The sequence below is a fragment of the Natator depressus genome, chromosome 3, assembly GCF_965152275.1.
Source record: "Natator depressus isolate rNatDep1 chromosome 3, rNatDep2.hap1, whole genome shotgun sequence".
Taxonomy (NCBI): Eukaryota; Metazoa; Chordata; order Testudines; family Cheloniidae; genus Natator; species Natator depressus.
In genome coordinates this window covers 159,436,980-159,454,077 of record NC_134236.1, presented here as the reverse complement: position 1 = coordinate 159,454,077, position 17,098 = coordinate 159,436,980, and the positions used below count along the sequence as shown (strand labels likewise).

General features: G+C 39.1%; 1 protein-coding gene and 1 long non-coding RNA gene across 11 annotated transcripts in view; both read right to left on the bottom strand.

Annotated features, from left to right (window-relative positions):
- Positions 1-7,417, bottom strand: part of LOC141985248 (uncharacterized) — a 47,119-nt gene extending 39,702 nt beyond the window's left edge. Inside the window, exon 1 of the long non-coding RNA XR_012638892.1 lies at positions 4,289-7,417. This is a non-coding gene — a long non-coding RNA (uncharacterized LOC141985248). The remainder of the gene's footprint in view (positions 1-4,288) is intronic.
- A 574-nt stretch (positions 7,418-7,991) lies between these two features.
- Positions 7,992-17,098, bottom strand: part of ENAH (ENAH actin regulator) — a 140,618-nt gene continuing 131,511 nt past the window's right edge. For 4 of the 10 annotated variants that reach the window (XM_074949181.1, XM_074949180.1, XM_074949184.1 and 1 more), the window contains 2 exons: positions 16,257-16,314; positions 7,993-11,326 (listed from right to left, as the gene is read on the bottom strand). In XM_074949181.1, coding sequence (XP_074805282.1) covers positions 11,289-11,326; positions 16,257-16,314 — 96 coding nt within the window. In that variant the 3' untranslated portion in view covers positions 7,993-11,288. Of the gene's footprint in view, positions 11,327-16,256; positions 16,315-17,098 lie in introns of all 10 variants that reach the window. The other 6 variants (XM_074949185.1, XM_074949188.1, XM_074949186.1 and 3 more) reach the window with 4 other exon arrangements.

Below are 17,098 nucleotides of genomic sequence, written 5' to 3'. Positions count from 1 at the left end.
ACTGTAACCAGAGTGATTACCAATAGCTCACCTTAAGTGATCACTCTGGTTACAGTGTGTATGGTAACACCCATTGTTTCACATTCTCTATGTATATAAATCTCCCCACTGTATTTTCCACTGAATGCATCCGACGAAGTGAGCTGTAGCTCACGAAAGCTTATGCTCAAATACATTTGTTAGTCTCTAGGGTGCCACAAGTACTCCTTTTCTATTTGTACTTTGTTCATTCACCATACTACCCAGGTGGGTTGAATACGCAGAGAAGCTGCTAGTAGAAAGAAAATGATCAGGTAAGAAATTTCTCATCTGTTGCACAGCTTCTCTTTCCCATTCATCACGAATGAGAAGTATCAAGCAGTGAATCAGAGAATTGGGGAAGGATAAGCAGATTTTTAATTATTATAGTAGAATAATAGGCAGGAATGGAAGTTCCTCCCCATATAAAGCAAGAGCTTTGTAAACTAAGGAGTTATATGGGAATCAACTCTTCCTACCAAAGGATGTCTTTGTGGAGAAATGCAAGTCTTCCTCAGATAAAGTCTCATATACTTTTCCCACATCGCTTCCCAGATGCCTATCATGTGAACCAGTGCAGGGTTCTAACATCTTGTGGCATAAGACCCAGGCATTTTGGATGGCATGACAGGAACAGGGTAGAATTGGTATCTGTACTCTATATGCTCGAGATACTAGAGTGAATAACAACCTTTTCCTCACGACAATAGTAATGTCGTTCTTGTACTCTTAGAGGAAATAATTCCAAACGCTGTTTTTCTGAGGTAATGGCAACTAGAAAAGCCAGTCAGCCACAGGGTTGTCATTCTGATTAATCTTGACATCTGATGATTCTCGGATGTAGAGTCTGATGTGCCTTCCTATGGAATGCAAGTAAGGCTGGTACTTATGTTTTTGTGATGCTTTGTTGAAGGGCTCCAATTAACAATAATGGAGATACTCTAGTGTAGCTGAAATCACTAGAATCTTATTATATTTGTATTACACTAGCATCTAAAAGTCAGGGCCCTCTGGTGCTGGCACCATACAAAACAAACAGTCTTTGCTCCAAACAGTTTACTGTTTCCCTTTGCACCAGGAATATAATTTGAACAGATTATTTAATGAAATTTGCTGGTTAAAGTCTGTCGGGATACCCAACATAGGCTAATGGAGAATCCCTCCTGAATTGCACTTCACTTCTGATTCCTGGGTTATTACATAGGTCATCCAGATTTGTATGAAAAAGGAGTTCCTGTTTCATGAGTTATGGTGTTTTCTGCAGGCTAGACAGCTGACGGACCTCCACTGCACAATTCTCAAGTGCCTTCTGGGAGGACTAGGAGGATTTCAATTCTCCCTTTTCCTGTATTCTTTATCTGAACTTGCTTGAAAGGCTGCTGATTCTTTTCTGCTCAGGACTTTATTTTCATTGTTGCAGAGGAGATTTTCTCTCTGTTTACATCCTGGTTTTGGAAAGGATATAAACACTCATGCCTCAAACAAAAGACTACTGTAAACAGGAGGTATGAAAAAACTTCCCCCGCATGCACCATCGTTGCCTGGTATGTGGCTTCTTGCCTCATCTTCTGAACCAGCTGGTACTAAGCACTATCATAGATAGGAACTACACTCAATGAACCACTGGTCTGATCCCATATGGCCTGTTTATATTTTTATTCAGACATGCCACTGATAGAGTGGTTGAGGAGAAATAAAAGGATATATAGTTTGAGATTTTGGAAATTTGTCTTGCAAGTATGCTTCTGCAAGGCTTGCATCCATAAATGAGTACTGCAAGGGCCTAGACTGAAAACTGGGTTGGCTTTGTATTCGGTGCATGATTCCAAGCCCTGAGAAGAAATTTCTGCAAGTACATTTCAAGAAACCCACTCAGAGGATGAAGCTGATACATAGCATTAGCAATCCTAGTCACTGGAGATACTTGGCTAAAAGATGATCACTGCCAGGAAACAACTTATGCAATGGAGTATTGGATCTTTTCAAATGTTTACCATGATGGCACAATTATGGCCAGAGCCCTGTATTGACCCCTGGGTGAACAATACTGTGTACTGGGTTCAAAAGCTCTCAATTTTGGACAACTGGTGGGTATGAATCCTTTTTAGTAGCCATCCAGTTATAAACGGGTCTGTTTTTCTGGATAGTGCTATACATGGATATAGGTGTGAAACTTGTGGCCTGAGTCTTCATTCAACTAGTACCAGCTGTTAAAACTCCAGGTGCAGAGAAGCATCTGGCATTCCCTGTCTGGTCTCCCATCCAAGTACTAACCATACCCAGTTTAGCTTCAGAGATTAGACAAAATCTATGGTGTTCAAGGTGTTATGACTGTAGATATGGATCGGAAGTAAGAGTCTTATGTGGGAACTATGAGTTCTTATACACAAATGCTTGTTTGTTCTTTGTCATGCTGAGAATTTTGTTGCTATATGAAAAAAATGCATCTAGGTTTCCTTGGAGACTTCTGCTCCAGATTTTTCCCTCTGCCAGGGTAATAGTCCTTTCTTGGCTACCCTTGGTGTTGGTAATAACCCACCAACACATTGCTACAGTGGCTTTGATAGTGAGGATTGAGGTTTCTCTGCTAGTTCAGTTACTAATATATCTAGTGTTTCCCCAAACAGTAAGTTTCCTGTAAGTTTATGCACAAGATAACTGTTTAGAATGATTGACTGTGTACCGAAGTAACATGGCTTCCTTGTAACCAAGTTAGAAGACACTTCTTAACATCAAGGATTTGACAGAGCAGAATGCAAGACGTTTTACTTTAAGCAAGGATTATATCCCTAGACAATGAGCTACATCAGGGGTTCTCAAACTGGGGGGTTGGGACCCCTCAGGGGGTCGTGAGGTTATTATGTGGGGGCTCATGAGCTGTCAGTCTCCACCCAAACCGCACTTTGCCTCCAGCATTTATAATGGTGTTATAACCAGATAAAAAAAGTATTTATGGTGGGGGGCACACTTAGAGGCTTGCTATGTGAAATGGGTCACCAGTACAAACGTTTGAGAATCCCTGAGCTACATGCTTGCCACCAAGTAGGCTTTTCTTAATATATGAAAAATCTTTGGTCTGACTGGCAATAGCTCAGGTTTTGAAATTGCTGAGTAGCATGTCCTCGCTTTTATACTCTGTGGGGTATTTTAGAAGGAAGTCTACTTATGAAAGTGTGAATGTCTCACGGGTGGTGCTACTGTTACACCAAACTTTGGGTCCCATATCCTAGGAACTGTCTTTGTTTTTTATGTGAGAGACAAGATGGATGAGGTAACGTCTTCTAGTGGACCAACTTCTGTTGGTGAGAGAAACAAGCTGTTGAGCTTACATGGAACTCTTCTTTAGGTCTGGGTAGGGTGACCAGACAGCAAGTGTGAAAAATCAGGACGGGGGTAGGGGGTAATAAGCGACTATACAAGACAAAGCCCCAAATAGCGGGACTGGCCCTATAAAATCGGGACATCTGGTCACCCTAGGTCCGGGAAACGTACTCAGAACGTCAGAGGTAAATACAAGGTGGAACAGATTGTTCAGCATAAGTAGTTAACACCTATTTCAATGGACTATTCAAGATTAAATGATCCATTAAGACTCCTACAGTCATGGGGGGGCAAGGAAGGCAGCTGGGGGAGGGGGAGACTGTTAGTGGGATTGTGGTAATAAGCCATAAATCCAATGTTCAGTCCATGATTTTGTAACAATGTTATGAATCTAAGGTCCTAGGCTCATCTTTCGAAAGTGTTGTGCAGGTTTCCTTTGAGAATGAGGACTGACAGGCCTCATAGAGTGACTGCTTTGAGACTTTTTAACATTTTAGTTTAACATTTGGTTTTAACCAGTAGTCCTCATTTGGATCTTATGAGTTTGTCAGAGGAGGCAGTATATGGGAAACCACCTAATAAGAGCTGAAAGGAAAGGTTTTATTAATATTAATCAGGACATTGCAAGCCACCTGCCTCCTTTCCTGAAAAAGTTTAACAGTGGTGGTGGTTTGTTTTGTTTGGGGTAATTTTTCTCCTGGATGTTTACAGGGGGAGCGTAGCAGGCTGCTCATCCTGCCTTGGGGAATCTCATCATTGAGGAGGGGTACTGATACTAGTACCTAGACTGTGGAAGTAGCTGGCTAGATGGCCCCAGGAGATTAAAAGGTTTCCTGCCTGCTCCCTAGGCTGTTTAACACTCAAGTACTGCAAGAGGGGTAGAGTTACTCAGGGCTTTACTCAGTAAATAAGGAGTCATTTTGAACATCGGAAGAGATTTCTCACTTACCCTTCTGTAATCCCCACAACGGTGCAGCTTTGTGGGGAGTGGAGTCTTCATGTGCCTCTGCTCTGGTCACAGACTGGCTGAAGTATGGAGCCAGCTTGTGGAGCGGGGGGAGGGGTGAGACCCCTGCCCGCCGTTCAGACTCTGAGCACCTCTCCTTGGCTGTGCAAGCACTTACGGCTGATGATTAGCAGGCACAACTCCTCCCGTCCTGCTGCTACTGCCTGAAATCTGAGCCCCTTTCCCTGGCAAAGTGAAAGTCAGACAGGCACAATTCCCATTACACTGCAGCCTGAGGGAAGGGTCACAGAGGTGACTAGTTTCTCTGCATGTCCAGACATGCTACAGGGTGGGGGAGGGGCGGTGAGCTTGATCGAAAACACTGAGACACCCTCTGTGGAAGCAAAAAGCTCCCGCAAACAATCCCTCGACGGGGGAGGCGCAAGGAGAAGGGGTTTAACCCCTAGCTTGTTATCGCACTTGTTCATTAACAATACTCACTGCTGTCTTGCAAAGGTGACGCTTGCTTTTGCCATTTTGGGACTGGAGTTTACAAGGCTTACCCCTAAGCATCACAAGAAGCTCCCAGTTCATAGTGAGAAGAAAGGGAGCTCTGTAGCAACCCTGCTTCTTTCCTCAGGGAGCTGAGGACCCCCTCAGTACCTGGGGGAAAGGCTGACTTCAGATCCTTTGACAGGTACTTCCCCACTCCAGCCAGAGTCTGTTTCAAGAGTTATGCCCTGAATTGGCCAGATAGCATCCTCCTTGTCCTTAGACTCTCTTCTGGAAATGCTCAGAAGCTCCTGATGAGGTTTTTCTGCTTTGGAGTCATGGCTCTTCAGGATGGGGGAAACCCAACATGCCAGTCTGACTCTGAGCCCCTTGGCCTGGCAACATGAGGGTCAGCTAGCTGTGAACAGTAATCAGGCATAATTTATCCTCTCCAGAGACTTTAAATGTTGACTCACATAGGGAACATTGCTTAGATTTAGCCCAGTATTTGCAGTGCAACACTTCTCTGCCCACATACTGGCACGAAGTCCTGAAGAGGACTACTGCTAGTGGCAGATCCAGGTAGTTGAAACAACCATGCTGCCAAATTCCTGATCCAGGAGGAAGAGAAAGATTATATGTTGCTTTTGCACAAAAAATGAATGAAACTGAAGCTATATACCAAAACTGTCAGAAGAAATTTAACTGCCAACTTATACCACCGTTGGGGGGAGAAAATCTGGTGGCCTGAGCAGAAGGGCAGAGCTTAGTCCTGGAGCCTCCAAATTCCATGCGTGGGGGCATTAACCCATTAGCGATGAGTAAGTAGAGCAGCCGTGCAACAGAAATTGAGTGTGCTCCTACTAACTGCTCTGGATGTCTTCCATTTTAATGCTATGCAATGGCTCATAAAGGTGCGACAGTGGGTACAACAACATTAGATTAACAAAATGTAGGACACCAGGTTCTACAAGAAACTGTCTTAGGAAAAGCATTTGTTCACTATGGGGACATCTACACTCCATTTATAAACTCTGAGAGATTAGCTAAGCAGGACAGCTGCTTGACCTTCCGTACCATCATAATGGCTGGCAGCATGAAAAACTTAAATTTACCATTTTTCTTCCAGTGACAGGTGATGTTGGTTGCCAAGCTTAAGCCACGTTACCAAATGAGTTATAACTACACCTGACTAGTTTAAAAGTTTTGTTTAGTGGATCTATCCTGAATTGCAGTCCTTAAAACTTTCATTAGACTACACAATCCGCATTATCTCAAGCAATAACACTATACATTAGATATTACTGATTAGACAATCAAGCTAAATAATTCATTTCCTTTCTGACATTACAATTACATTTCAATAACTTATATTCTTCTCTTTGAGTTAACTCCTCCTTAAGAACTAAGGTGAGATACCAGATCAGGAACCCGAATCAGGGAAATGCCTTTTGATTATAAGCACAAATTAGTTGTCTGTAGAAATACAGGCTCATTTTTGTCTTAGATTTTCAAGCAATATATTAGCAATGTAGCACCTTCATCCAAAATCTTCCTTGATTTCCCATGGGATGCAAGTTCATTTAATTCTCAATGTTTCTGTATATAAAACTTTCCCCATTAAAAGAAATAGCTTGAGACAACTTTAAATTTCTTTTTCAACTGCATCACACTCTTAACTCTAACTGAAACCAGCTCTTTTCCACCTGCCTCCTGTCACAAGTAACAGGCTCAACCCCAACAGGATATGTTTAGGAAAGTTCCCAGTGCCTCAAAGGGAAAGATCATATCAGTCACAGCATGATACATAGATGATTCTGGAAAGCTTTTTTTTTTTTGTCCCCCCACCCAATCCTTCCTTCTTCTCCACTGGCCCATGGAAAATGATGAAGATCCTCCTATTTTGTGAGCTTCATATTTGGTTGATAAAATAATCGCGCTCAAAAGCAACAGCATTGCATTGCAATTAGCCTTGCATTTATAGTCATATTTCACGTGATTATGCCAAGAGAATGTTACCAATTTTGATAGGTTTCAGAGTAGCAGCCGTGTTAGTCTGTATTCGCGAAAAGAAAAAGGAGTACTTGTGGCACCTTAGAGAATAACAAATTTATTTGAGCATAAGCTTTCGTCAGCTACACAAGTACTCCTTTTCTTTTTACCAATTTTGATATAATTGATTAATTTATTCAGAATTAGACACCTCTGTCTTCCTGTCCCAGCTGTTGTTTATTGTATTTTAACAGCTCTTTGACAACAGTGGATATGATTTCTTGACATTGTTTCAGTACCTAATTGATAATCCTGACACTTGTTGCTAAAGGTTTAATGCGTATCTTTAAAAATTGCTTTTGGAGAGCTTCAGATAAAATTGTATAATACAGCCACCACATGCCTATTACATATATCCTGTGCCCTTGCACCTCCCATACCTTGCTGGGAATACTCAGCACCCTCTAAGTATATACACATGATTAAAACTTAAACTTCAGCAGTGCAGTCTTGAATTTGCATTTTGTGAGCAGGTGAGCATAGGTTTTTAAAGAAAGACAAGTTAAAGATTAAGTTATTGTGAAGTACTTTTCTACAATATGAGACTTCATGTACACAATTCTTTGTACTTAAAAGGGCCAAATGAAAGTTTTTCATTTAACTTTTTAAAAAATGATTGAGAACATGAGGGTCTTTTCAGTTTTTGCTCCCAAGAGCAAGGGGACATTTAAGTAACCTAGGCCTAGAGCTTGACCCACCTTGAAATTGCTATCTGATAGGAGAAATTTTTTAAACAATAGCATTAATGTACCAATAAAAATCTTAAATAGCCATTGCTAAAAAACTGTCACAGTTAATTCATATGACATTTGTAGCCTCGTGCTTGAGAGGCAGTCAGCAGAGGGAGCACAGATTCATTAAACCTTTGTTTTCAGGACTGTACAGATGGTATCAAGGCGGTTTATGAAAACAACAAGCAAGCAAGAAAGCCTGTATTGCTTTGTGCTCCCATAAGATACAAGAGGTAAGTGGAGGAAAGAAATCAATGTTTCCTAAATGGAATAAAATGGAGAGTAGAGAAATGTTAGTCTCAAGGCTCGAATCCAACAAGTAATATTTAAACAGTTACTTGGAGTACACGTTAAACTTGTCAGGCAAGATTTTTCCAGCCTTCTGCACAGCAATGTGAATCTTTAAGGGTGGGGTTTCTTTATTACTAGAGTTTAAATATTTTGTTACATGGGGAAACAGCAGAGAAAAGGTTGGGAAAGTTCAATCTAGATTTTTTTCTTGGACATAAGGGCAATAGCCTGTGCCGAGTCAGACCAATAAAGGGGATCAACAAAGCAAGACTGACAACAACCGTCTTGAATTTATGTACAATAGTTTTTCATTCATAATTTTCCAAACTCCCTTTGATAACGTTCTTTGTAGAGCAAGCATTTAAAAAAAAATCCCTTGAAATTTATAAACAGAACAGCAATATGTAAACTATCAAGTGGTAAAATCATAGACTAAAAAGGTATTTTTTGCATTTCAGTAAGACCCATTTGGGAATTACAACAGAATCTTCTAGATTTACCATTTATCAAGCTCCGCAAATGAATGGTGGCAACATATATATATTGCAATTTTATTTCATTCGCTCAAACAAAACAAAGTTAGCATGTAAGAAATTTAAAATGACACAAATATGGTAAAAATAGCAGAGAATGAACTGAAAAAAACTAAAAAGGAGATAAACCTAAATGCATGAAAATTCAACATTCATTAGTGTTTCATCTTCAGTTTTGATTGACACTTGATGCTTGAAAACTTTTTTAAACAATGAACTTGAAATCATGACAACTATCTGAAGAGATTTCAGCACCAGCACTAAGATTTATACATTCAGTTTGTTTGCAACTGACTTGTTAGCCACTTGTGTATAGCACAGATTTATCACAGATCAGATCACAGTGTTGAGGAAAGCAATACCTTCCTGGAATTAGAAAGGATCTCCTAAACTGTACTCAGTTTCAGACATCCACTGTACAAAAGCACAGAACCATCATAATATGGTTTTTAAAGAACTTAGTTCAACAGTGAGCAAAATAATCTTAGCTTCTGTAGTTCATTTTAGTTACGGAAATCTCTCGCAATGGCATAACTGTCAGTATGACAGCAAGTGGTTACAGTAAGCTTTAATTCAATCAAATTTTCCGGAAAGGACCAATTCAGCAACATGAGATTATGTAAAGTATGTATGTAGAAACAGCCAAAAAAAAGACATCTGCTCTTCTTTCTTTTAAACAGAAATCATGTTAATTTTAGACCAAGGCACAAATGTTTAGTGCATAAACCAGGTTTCTTCCTCTCCCCCCTCCCCCCATCTGACAGTTTAATTGTTTATTACTACTTTGGACCACTTATTCCCATTACATTTCTAGCAGGCTACTCTTGAACTTCCTTAACAAAATCAAACATGATTTCTGACAAGAATAAACTTCCTTAATGTTAAAATGTTTGCAAAAACAAAAGGTATCAAAGATGAAAATGCCTCCTTTTATTTTGAGCTTGCTGCAATTTGTTTAATGCCTTCACTAATGCATGAAGAAAGATGATCAGTTTTTGGAAAAATAATTATATACTGATTTAGGTAATATTTCCATTGTAGAACAATTTTACAATTCGAGTCTCTATAGAAACAGGAACATGTTTAAACTGGAGAAAAATTCCTTCATTCAAGCCTTTCAGAAGCAGAAAGTGCTGTTCAGAAGCTGATTTGCTTTGGTTTCCAGCACTTAGGAGCATATGCTATTTAAAACTTTTGTTCTATGAATGGAGCTAAGTAAGCTGTAACACGAACAATGCCTCCAAAATCACAGGTAATTTTTTTTCTAATCAGCAGTATAGAAAAGCAAATATGGCACTATTACAGCTCGGAAAAATTCAAGATGCAATGAAAAAGTGCAGATTTTGATCCACAATATTTTCAAAGCATTACGGATCTGGACTTGCAGGATTTTTATTCCACTGAATTTTATTAGTTTAAAATAGGATTTGCATATATTGTGTGCGTGTGTGTGTGTGTGTTTTAACACATTTTTAAACCATGGGAAAGGGGAAAGTGTCATCTCCCCTGAAAAGTTCTCACGTTGTTCACTAAAGCTAATGCTGCCCCATTACTGTTCTTTTGCTTCCCTTTTTCTTTTTCTGCTGTGACCTTGTGCTCTAATGCTCCATCATAGCCCTTGCCCTTGTTTCCTCAGAGAGTCAAAAAGCAGCCTCAGAGAATACAGGAGCAGGTAATTGTTGTGCATCCTGTACTACCACAGGTGCATCACTGGTAATCGCTGATAAATTTAAATCGACTTGGATTTTGACCAAGTTAAGAAATGAAACAAAAGTGAGATGGGGGTTTTAGAGCCATTATTGAATCGGAAATACAAATAACTCAAGAAATGATACCAAAAGGATTAAGTACCTGGTTCTGTTAACATGGTTACTGATAAAAGTCACAAAATTTTCCTCATTATTACACATGCATGTAATATGAGGAAAAAATAGTGCAGAAATTAATAAAAATAGTTTTAAACCAAAACTATCGCCTTCCCCTCCCTCCGCCCCAACTCTTTTCCTTGGCATTAATTAAGCCTTAAAAATGAAAAAGGCTACTTAATATTTATGACATGCAATGTTTTCTGTTTAATTAAAAAGCTGATTGTGTTGTGTTAACCTTAGAAAAATGTCCACATGCATAAATCTTTAAAAAAAAGCAGCCTGAAAATCTACTGTAAATCTACAACATACTAATGATTTACATTTGACCACTGGTTTGTATTATGTAGAAGTCTTAGATTTGGTAAAGCATTGTAACAATTTAGGAAGGCATCTACATCTCTGCTTGCTTTTTTTGTTTACAAAATTGCATGAAGGCTAACTAGAGAGGCTTCCTATCATAAAATTCCAAAAACTTGATATACCCTCACTTTCTAGGTGATATCGCCCTTTAAAGCATACATTTCTAATTATTTCATATTTTGTGATATGAACTTACATGTCTGCTCTTTGACGTTATTAATGGAAATATCAAATATGACAGGAAGACAAACCTGAGATACATTTGCAGTACAACAGGATAGCTTGCTAAATCCTTCATTAATAAAGAAAACCTCTCTGAAAAGCCTTCCCAAGCTTTTCTCCTTTTTTGTGTTAACAATGAATTCTGAAATATGTGCAATTTTATCTTGACATGAGAACATCTCAATGCACTGTGATCTTGTCTGACAAATGTGGGAATTTCTGCATAATCATTACAGTAACTTTTAAGACTCTTTTCCACCCTGCTGTAAAGGTCAGAAAAAAGCAGCAAACTAGGAAGGAAAAAGCATATCACCAGAGTGGTGTGTCTGAAAGTTTTCAGAATGTCGTTTTCCCCTCCTTCCAAGTGTCTGTCTCCATTTTCTTCTAACAGCTCACAAAATGTAGTTGACTTTATACCAAGTGAAAGAGTCACATTGGCTTAGTCCTAGTCTTTCTATGCAGTATTTGACTTGCTCAGTTCTTGCCTGATTGCTGATTAGGGAAGAAAAAAGCATAAATTAACATTATATATCTTTAAAAAAAAAATACACTTGCCTAGACTGACACGTCTGTCCTTTGAACAAAAAGTTCATCCTACCAGAAGCCACCTGTTAAAAATATAGTATACTGGACCTTAAGATTGTTTGACACCACGAAACAGAATTTAATTCTGACCCCAGATTACATCTTTTTTCTGGCATAAAATATTCTGATATTTGATACTTCAGTTTGTTTCTGTCTCCACCCACACTACTACCTTTTTAATGGAATGAACCACAACCAGTACACGTGTCAGGAGGAGGATTTGGGTTCTATACCGACTTCCGCCATATTGTTTAAGTGGTCGCAGTATGTAGCATAGGTGACAAAGCAAGCAAAAACGGGAAGAAAAAAGAGGAGAGGGAACTGCTACATTAATGCATACAATTATTCATCCCAGTATTGAAAAATTAGTGTGGACCATGAGTAATTTCAGGGGCAAGTTAATGATAGAAAGGGAAGAGAGATATCATTTGATTCATAAATATCTATAGAATCATTATTTCAATGGTGTCACCCGCTGCAGCATGAAGGGGGGGAGGGGGAGAAGGAGAAGGAGGAGATCGTGTCACTGGCCCTTCCCCCACTACTTCCAACCTCTAGTTCCTCTGTTTTTTGGAAATTTTGATAATACAGTGTCATAGGAAACGGATTGCATTGGGTAACATTTAAAAGCCCTTTTCTCCCACAAACACAGTGGTACCAAACATTACAAACTTAGAACAATGATGTAGATACATATTTGAGAAAATGTTTAAAAAAGTCAACTTTTTTTTAATACATGCATGTCAAACTTGCAGCCCTCACAAAGTTCAATTGTGGCCTTTGACTGACAGTACTGTGTTATCAGTTAATGCTCAGAACATGATACCTGATTAGTTTTTTTTAGTGTTACAGATTACTATAAATGGAAGGGGTGCTTCAAGTTGATTTGCCATCATCTACAAAAAAGAAATGGTTCAGAGGTATTGATAATCAGCTTTGTTTATTATGCCAAAGGAGTTGTAATGAGGCACTGATTGAACATCAGCATCCAGCCAGAAATTACTGGAATCCATCTGCAAATAGTATGTACACATTTGCATATCATACTTTACATCATATAATTAATTACAATCCTTAAGTAATTTATTACAAAATCCTCATTTTTACTTTGGTTTTGATCATTTTAGGCATCAACCAGTAGCTGAATTTGTGGAGAATAATATCACAGAAGACTGGTTAAACACACAATGCTTGGTGGCACTTTACATGCTATAAGAAGTGAACCAATATCATAGAAGATTAGGGTTGGAAAAGACCTCAGGAGATCATCCAGTCTAACTCCACATCTTTACAGTGATATGTGAAATTGGCTCCTTTGTTGATGGCACTGGCATTCCTGAGGCCCCAGGTATTTTGCATAGTGAATCAAATTCTTAAAGGGAAAAGTTGTGATATGCTATAAAAGAACACACCCAAGCACTTGTTGCCCTTAAAAAATGCTACCTAGATGTCTTCTTTGGAAAGCATAAAGATGTGTTTGAAGTCATTTCCCGAAGGGAACAGGACTTATGAGACCTGTTCCCTGCATCCAGTGTGCATTCCACTCTCAATGACCTATTGTGCACAAAGGAGAGCTTCAATATCACAGAATGGGTCAAGCAATTTGAAGAAGATGAGTCAGCAACAAAGCCAACTTTCGGGATGGTGCGGTGATACATTAAGATGGTTGAGTCTTTCCTGCTCTTTATTCCATCTGTCAGGACTGCTAATTGGAATTTGCACCTCACAGCACCAGAAGACTTAGTCAAATGCTTTTTTGCTTTAGATTTAGCCACCTATTCAGCGATGATTGCCTGATATCTCGCTGAAATAAAGGGGTAGAAAAGTCTGACCCTGATATACGAGATGAATTTCTAAAAGGAAATTGGGTTGTTTAAAGGTTGCCAGTTCCCTTCTGTTCAGTTGGTTCAGACAATGGCCCAGCACATGAAAAAGAACAATGAAAGTCATTGGGGGAGTTGGTGGGCATAACAGCACCCACATGATCTTGTTTTTCCTGACAGGCCCAGAACTCGTGTTCGACAGGTATGCAGAGGAATCATTAAAAATATTACCAGAGAGAAGAGACTCAGTAGTATTGTGCCTGTCCAAATCAAAATAATAGACTCCACGAACATCTTCAATGTCACAATGAAGCTACTGTCTCATACTCACACAAACTGCACACCCTGCAGGAAAAACACTCCAGCATGCAAAGAATTACTCAAAGAATTTTGTCATTGCATGGTGTAATGAAGCTGCTGCCTTGCATCGTTCTATGGAGTTTCTTCGTAGTTCCCATGAGGAGGCTGACGCTACCATTATTTTGCATGCTATCAGTGCCACAGAAACAGGTGCTCTGGAGCTCTGGATTTTTGCACAAGACATAGGTGTTGTAGTGCTCTCTGTTAGACCCTACCCAAGATTTCTGCAAGATTGTTTTAGTGCTTGCTGCTGGGGAACAGACTCAACATATATCCCCCAGCAATGTGTTCCTATCACTTGGACCACCAAAAGCCACCGCACTGCCAGGTTTCCATGCCCTTTCAGGATGTAACACTACTGCAAGGCCTTTGGCTGGAAAGACCAAATTATTTTATTGGAAGGCATTCGATTCAGCTAAGGCTCTCTCCCTCACTCTGAAGATGCTCAGCAGGGCTGACACAGTCACTGATGCGATCATAAATGCACTAGAGGAGTCCATATGCCAAATTCACCATTTGAAGACTAACATTGCAACACCTGCAGAGTTACAAAGGGTGGATGCTTTCCAAGAAGCAGACAAATGGAGAAAAACTGCCACTGACAAGAGGTGCATTTACACCTGCTCCTGAATCAATCCTTCAGCTAATCAAATGCTGGTATACAAAGGCCAGATGTTAACTGCCTTGTATAGAGATGTATGAGTGCGGCACAGACAAAGATCAGCCTGACAATGTGTGTAGCTGTTGTGCCCCCGATGGAGACAACACCAACAGTGACTTTGATGAATAAATGTTTTCAGTCCTACATGTCCAGGCTAACTTCCCTAGTATTAGCCAAGATCATTGTCATTTTTATGTAAGCAATGCAACCCTGTGTTAAACTATAATTAAAAAGGTGACTTTTAAACAGTTTCTTAAGCGTGTAGCTACATATTTATTCTAGATGTGTCATGTTTTGTATCATTGTGTTAGTGGAAAAAGGGCTCTTGAATGATACCTAACTCTGTCCATTCCCAATGACAACGTATTATCAAAATTTCCACCAATCAGAGGACCTGGACCTCGGAGCTGAGGGAAGGGAGTGAGTCTCCCCTGCTATGCTGCAGAGGGTGACACCACTGAAATTATGATGGCAGATTTTATGAATCAAATGATACCTCCTTTATCTTTCTATCACTAACTTGTCCACAGAATGAGGTTTTCCTAAATTATGCTCCCAGACTACATACTATTTTCTCTATAATGTGAAAGTAGGCAACAATCACTCTGCTCAGGGCTGATTAACTTATTACTGGACACTTGGCAAACATACACAGATGCTGCGTAGTTTAAATGAAGCAACATCTATGCACTAGGAGCCAGTCACTGACTGGCTTGGATAGAAAAGGGTTAATTTACACCTCTCCTGTCCAGGTCAGTCAGCTATTAGCACCTGCTGCATGGATACTGTTCCATTAACCTCCAGGTGCCTGCCTCCCAAGGACTCTGAGTGGCCCCTCTCCCAGCTGGCTTCCCTGTCCAGCACCTGGATAATGGCAGCAAAGCTCCATCTGGTTCAGGTACTGGCGCAACAGCTAGCCCCATGACAGCCAGGAGGAGGAGCAGTGCTAGCTACCCCATTGACCATTAAGGTTTGGCCTCACCACCTCTCCATCATGACAGGGGGGCTGTAGGACTAAATTTAAATAAGCAGCTTTGTGACCTGGTGAATGGGGTCACAGCACCACTCAGGTTGTCTCTCCGTTATAACCCCCTGAATTGGGTCCTAGGTACATGGCTAAATTGCCTATTTCTTAATCAGGTCTTGACTCTGCTACTCTGATAATATTTATCATTAATCATTATAAAATATAGTGTCATCAGTACTGCCAACCCCAAATTTAAAACAAAAACTACACCATCCTCCAAAAAAATTCTGAGCCTGGTTTTCAAATTATGAGATTAAAACAACAATTTTGGAGTTATCTGTCTTTTGTTTTTTTGAGCCTTTAGGGGTCATGTTTTCAAACTCTCCCAAAATGAAGAGGGTTAGAAATCTACTTATTTTAAAATGAAAGCCGTGATTAATGTAAAATCCCACTTTCTTGAATCACGTGATTAAGAAAAACACCAAATATCAAGAATTATGATAAAATGTTGAAAGCAGTCATTAGTATAAAATGTCACAGGATAAATACTGACTGTTTTGAAATATGTGCCTCAACTGCTCTGGCTTTTATTTTAAGTGGTACATTATTATATGACAATCTTGCCTTTCCTAAACTAAAGCAAAATCATGAGATGGAAAACATCTGCAAGAAGGATCTTGCTCAATTTCTGCACCATCCATCAATCCACTTATAAAGACAGACATTGCTCAGCATCATTGCTCTATCCAAAAACCCTGCAGATAAGGTATAAAGTACCTGATTGTGCAAGAATCATCAAAACAATTAGGATAAGTTAGTTTTTCTTTTACTATGTGGTAATGAGAAAAGGAGTGGACATTAGAAAGAGCAGTTCTATCAGGAACTTGGCATTCTACAATCCTCAGAATGTAGACAGAATCTTAAAAATAAGTTTCCATTTCTGCATCTTTTCAGCTTTAAGAAATGCTTATCCATTCCTTAAGACTTGGAAATCCAAAATATGTAGTGAATTAAGTTCATACTCACCATCAATGAGTTCTTCCTTTAATTTTGTTAATTCCTTTCTCATTTCATCTAAAATATCCTATGGTATCAGAATATAAGTAATAATAAATCAGTGGTTCAAACTTTCAGCTAAGAAAAAAATGAAAGTAATTCTAATTTTTGTTCATTTTGAAACATCTCAAACTTATATTCCAGTCTGTATTGGTATCTTCAGAATTCACCCTTAAACTCCCTTACTATAAGTAAGTAATAAATATCCTTTTTTAAAAATATGCTGCCAAAATCGTATAATTGATTTCTATGGTACTTATCCCACCTGAGGTGGGAGGTATGTGAGTTACAAAGATTTATCACACAAATTTCATGTTCTCTCACCACAAGTGGTGGCAATTTATGTAAAACTAGCAAGCATAACTAGAACTATAATTGCCCTGCAGATAACATGTGAAAATCCAAAAACAAACAAAAAGAGAACCTAGACCAACAAATTATTCTCAGTTACACAGATAAAAACTAGAATCTGACAGTAGTGCTATCATAATGCCCCCTCATCTCTCTGTCTTCTTTCCTATTGCTGATTTGATATTTTAGATGATTGCCTGAAAATGCATTTAAATCCAGAGTGTGAAGGAATACAATTCTTGTGAAAATGTACTTTTCAACTTGGCATCATCGATAATCATTGAGAACAACAAAGAACCATCCAAAGGACTGCTGTCTTGCTAAAACTTTACCATTCTCCTCAATTGTTATTAAGATGGTACACTTTTTTGTTATAGCTGAAAATATTAAATCAAACACAATAATCATTATCAGTTAAAACAATCTTGAGACTATATTCCTGACTTTGCTATATGTCATTG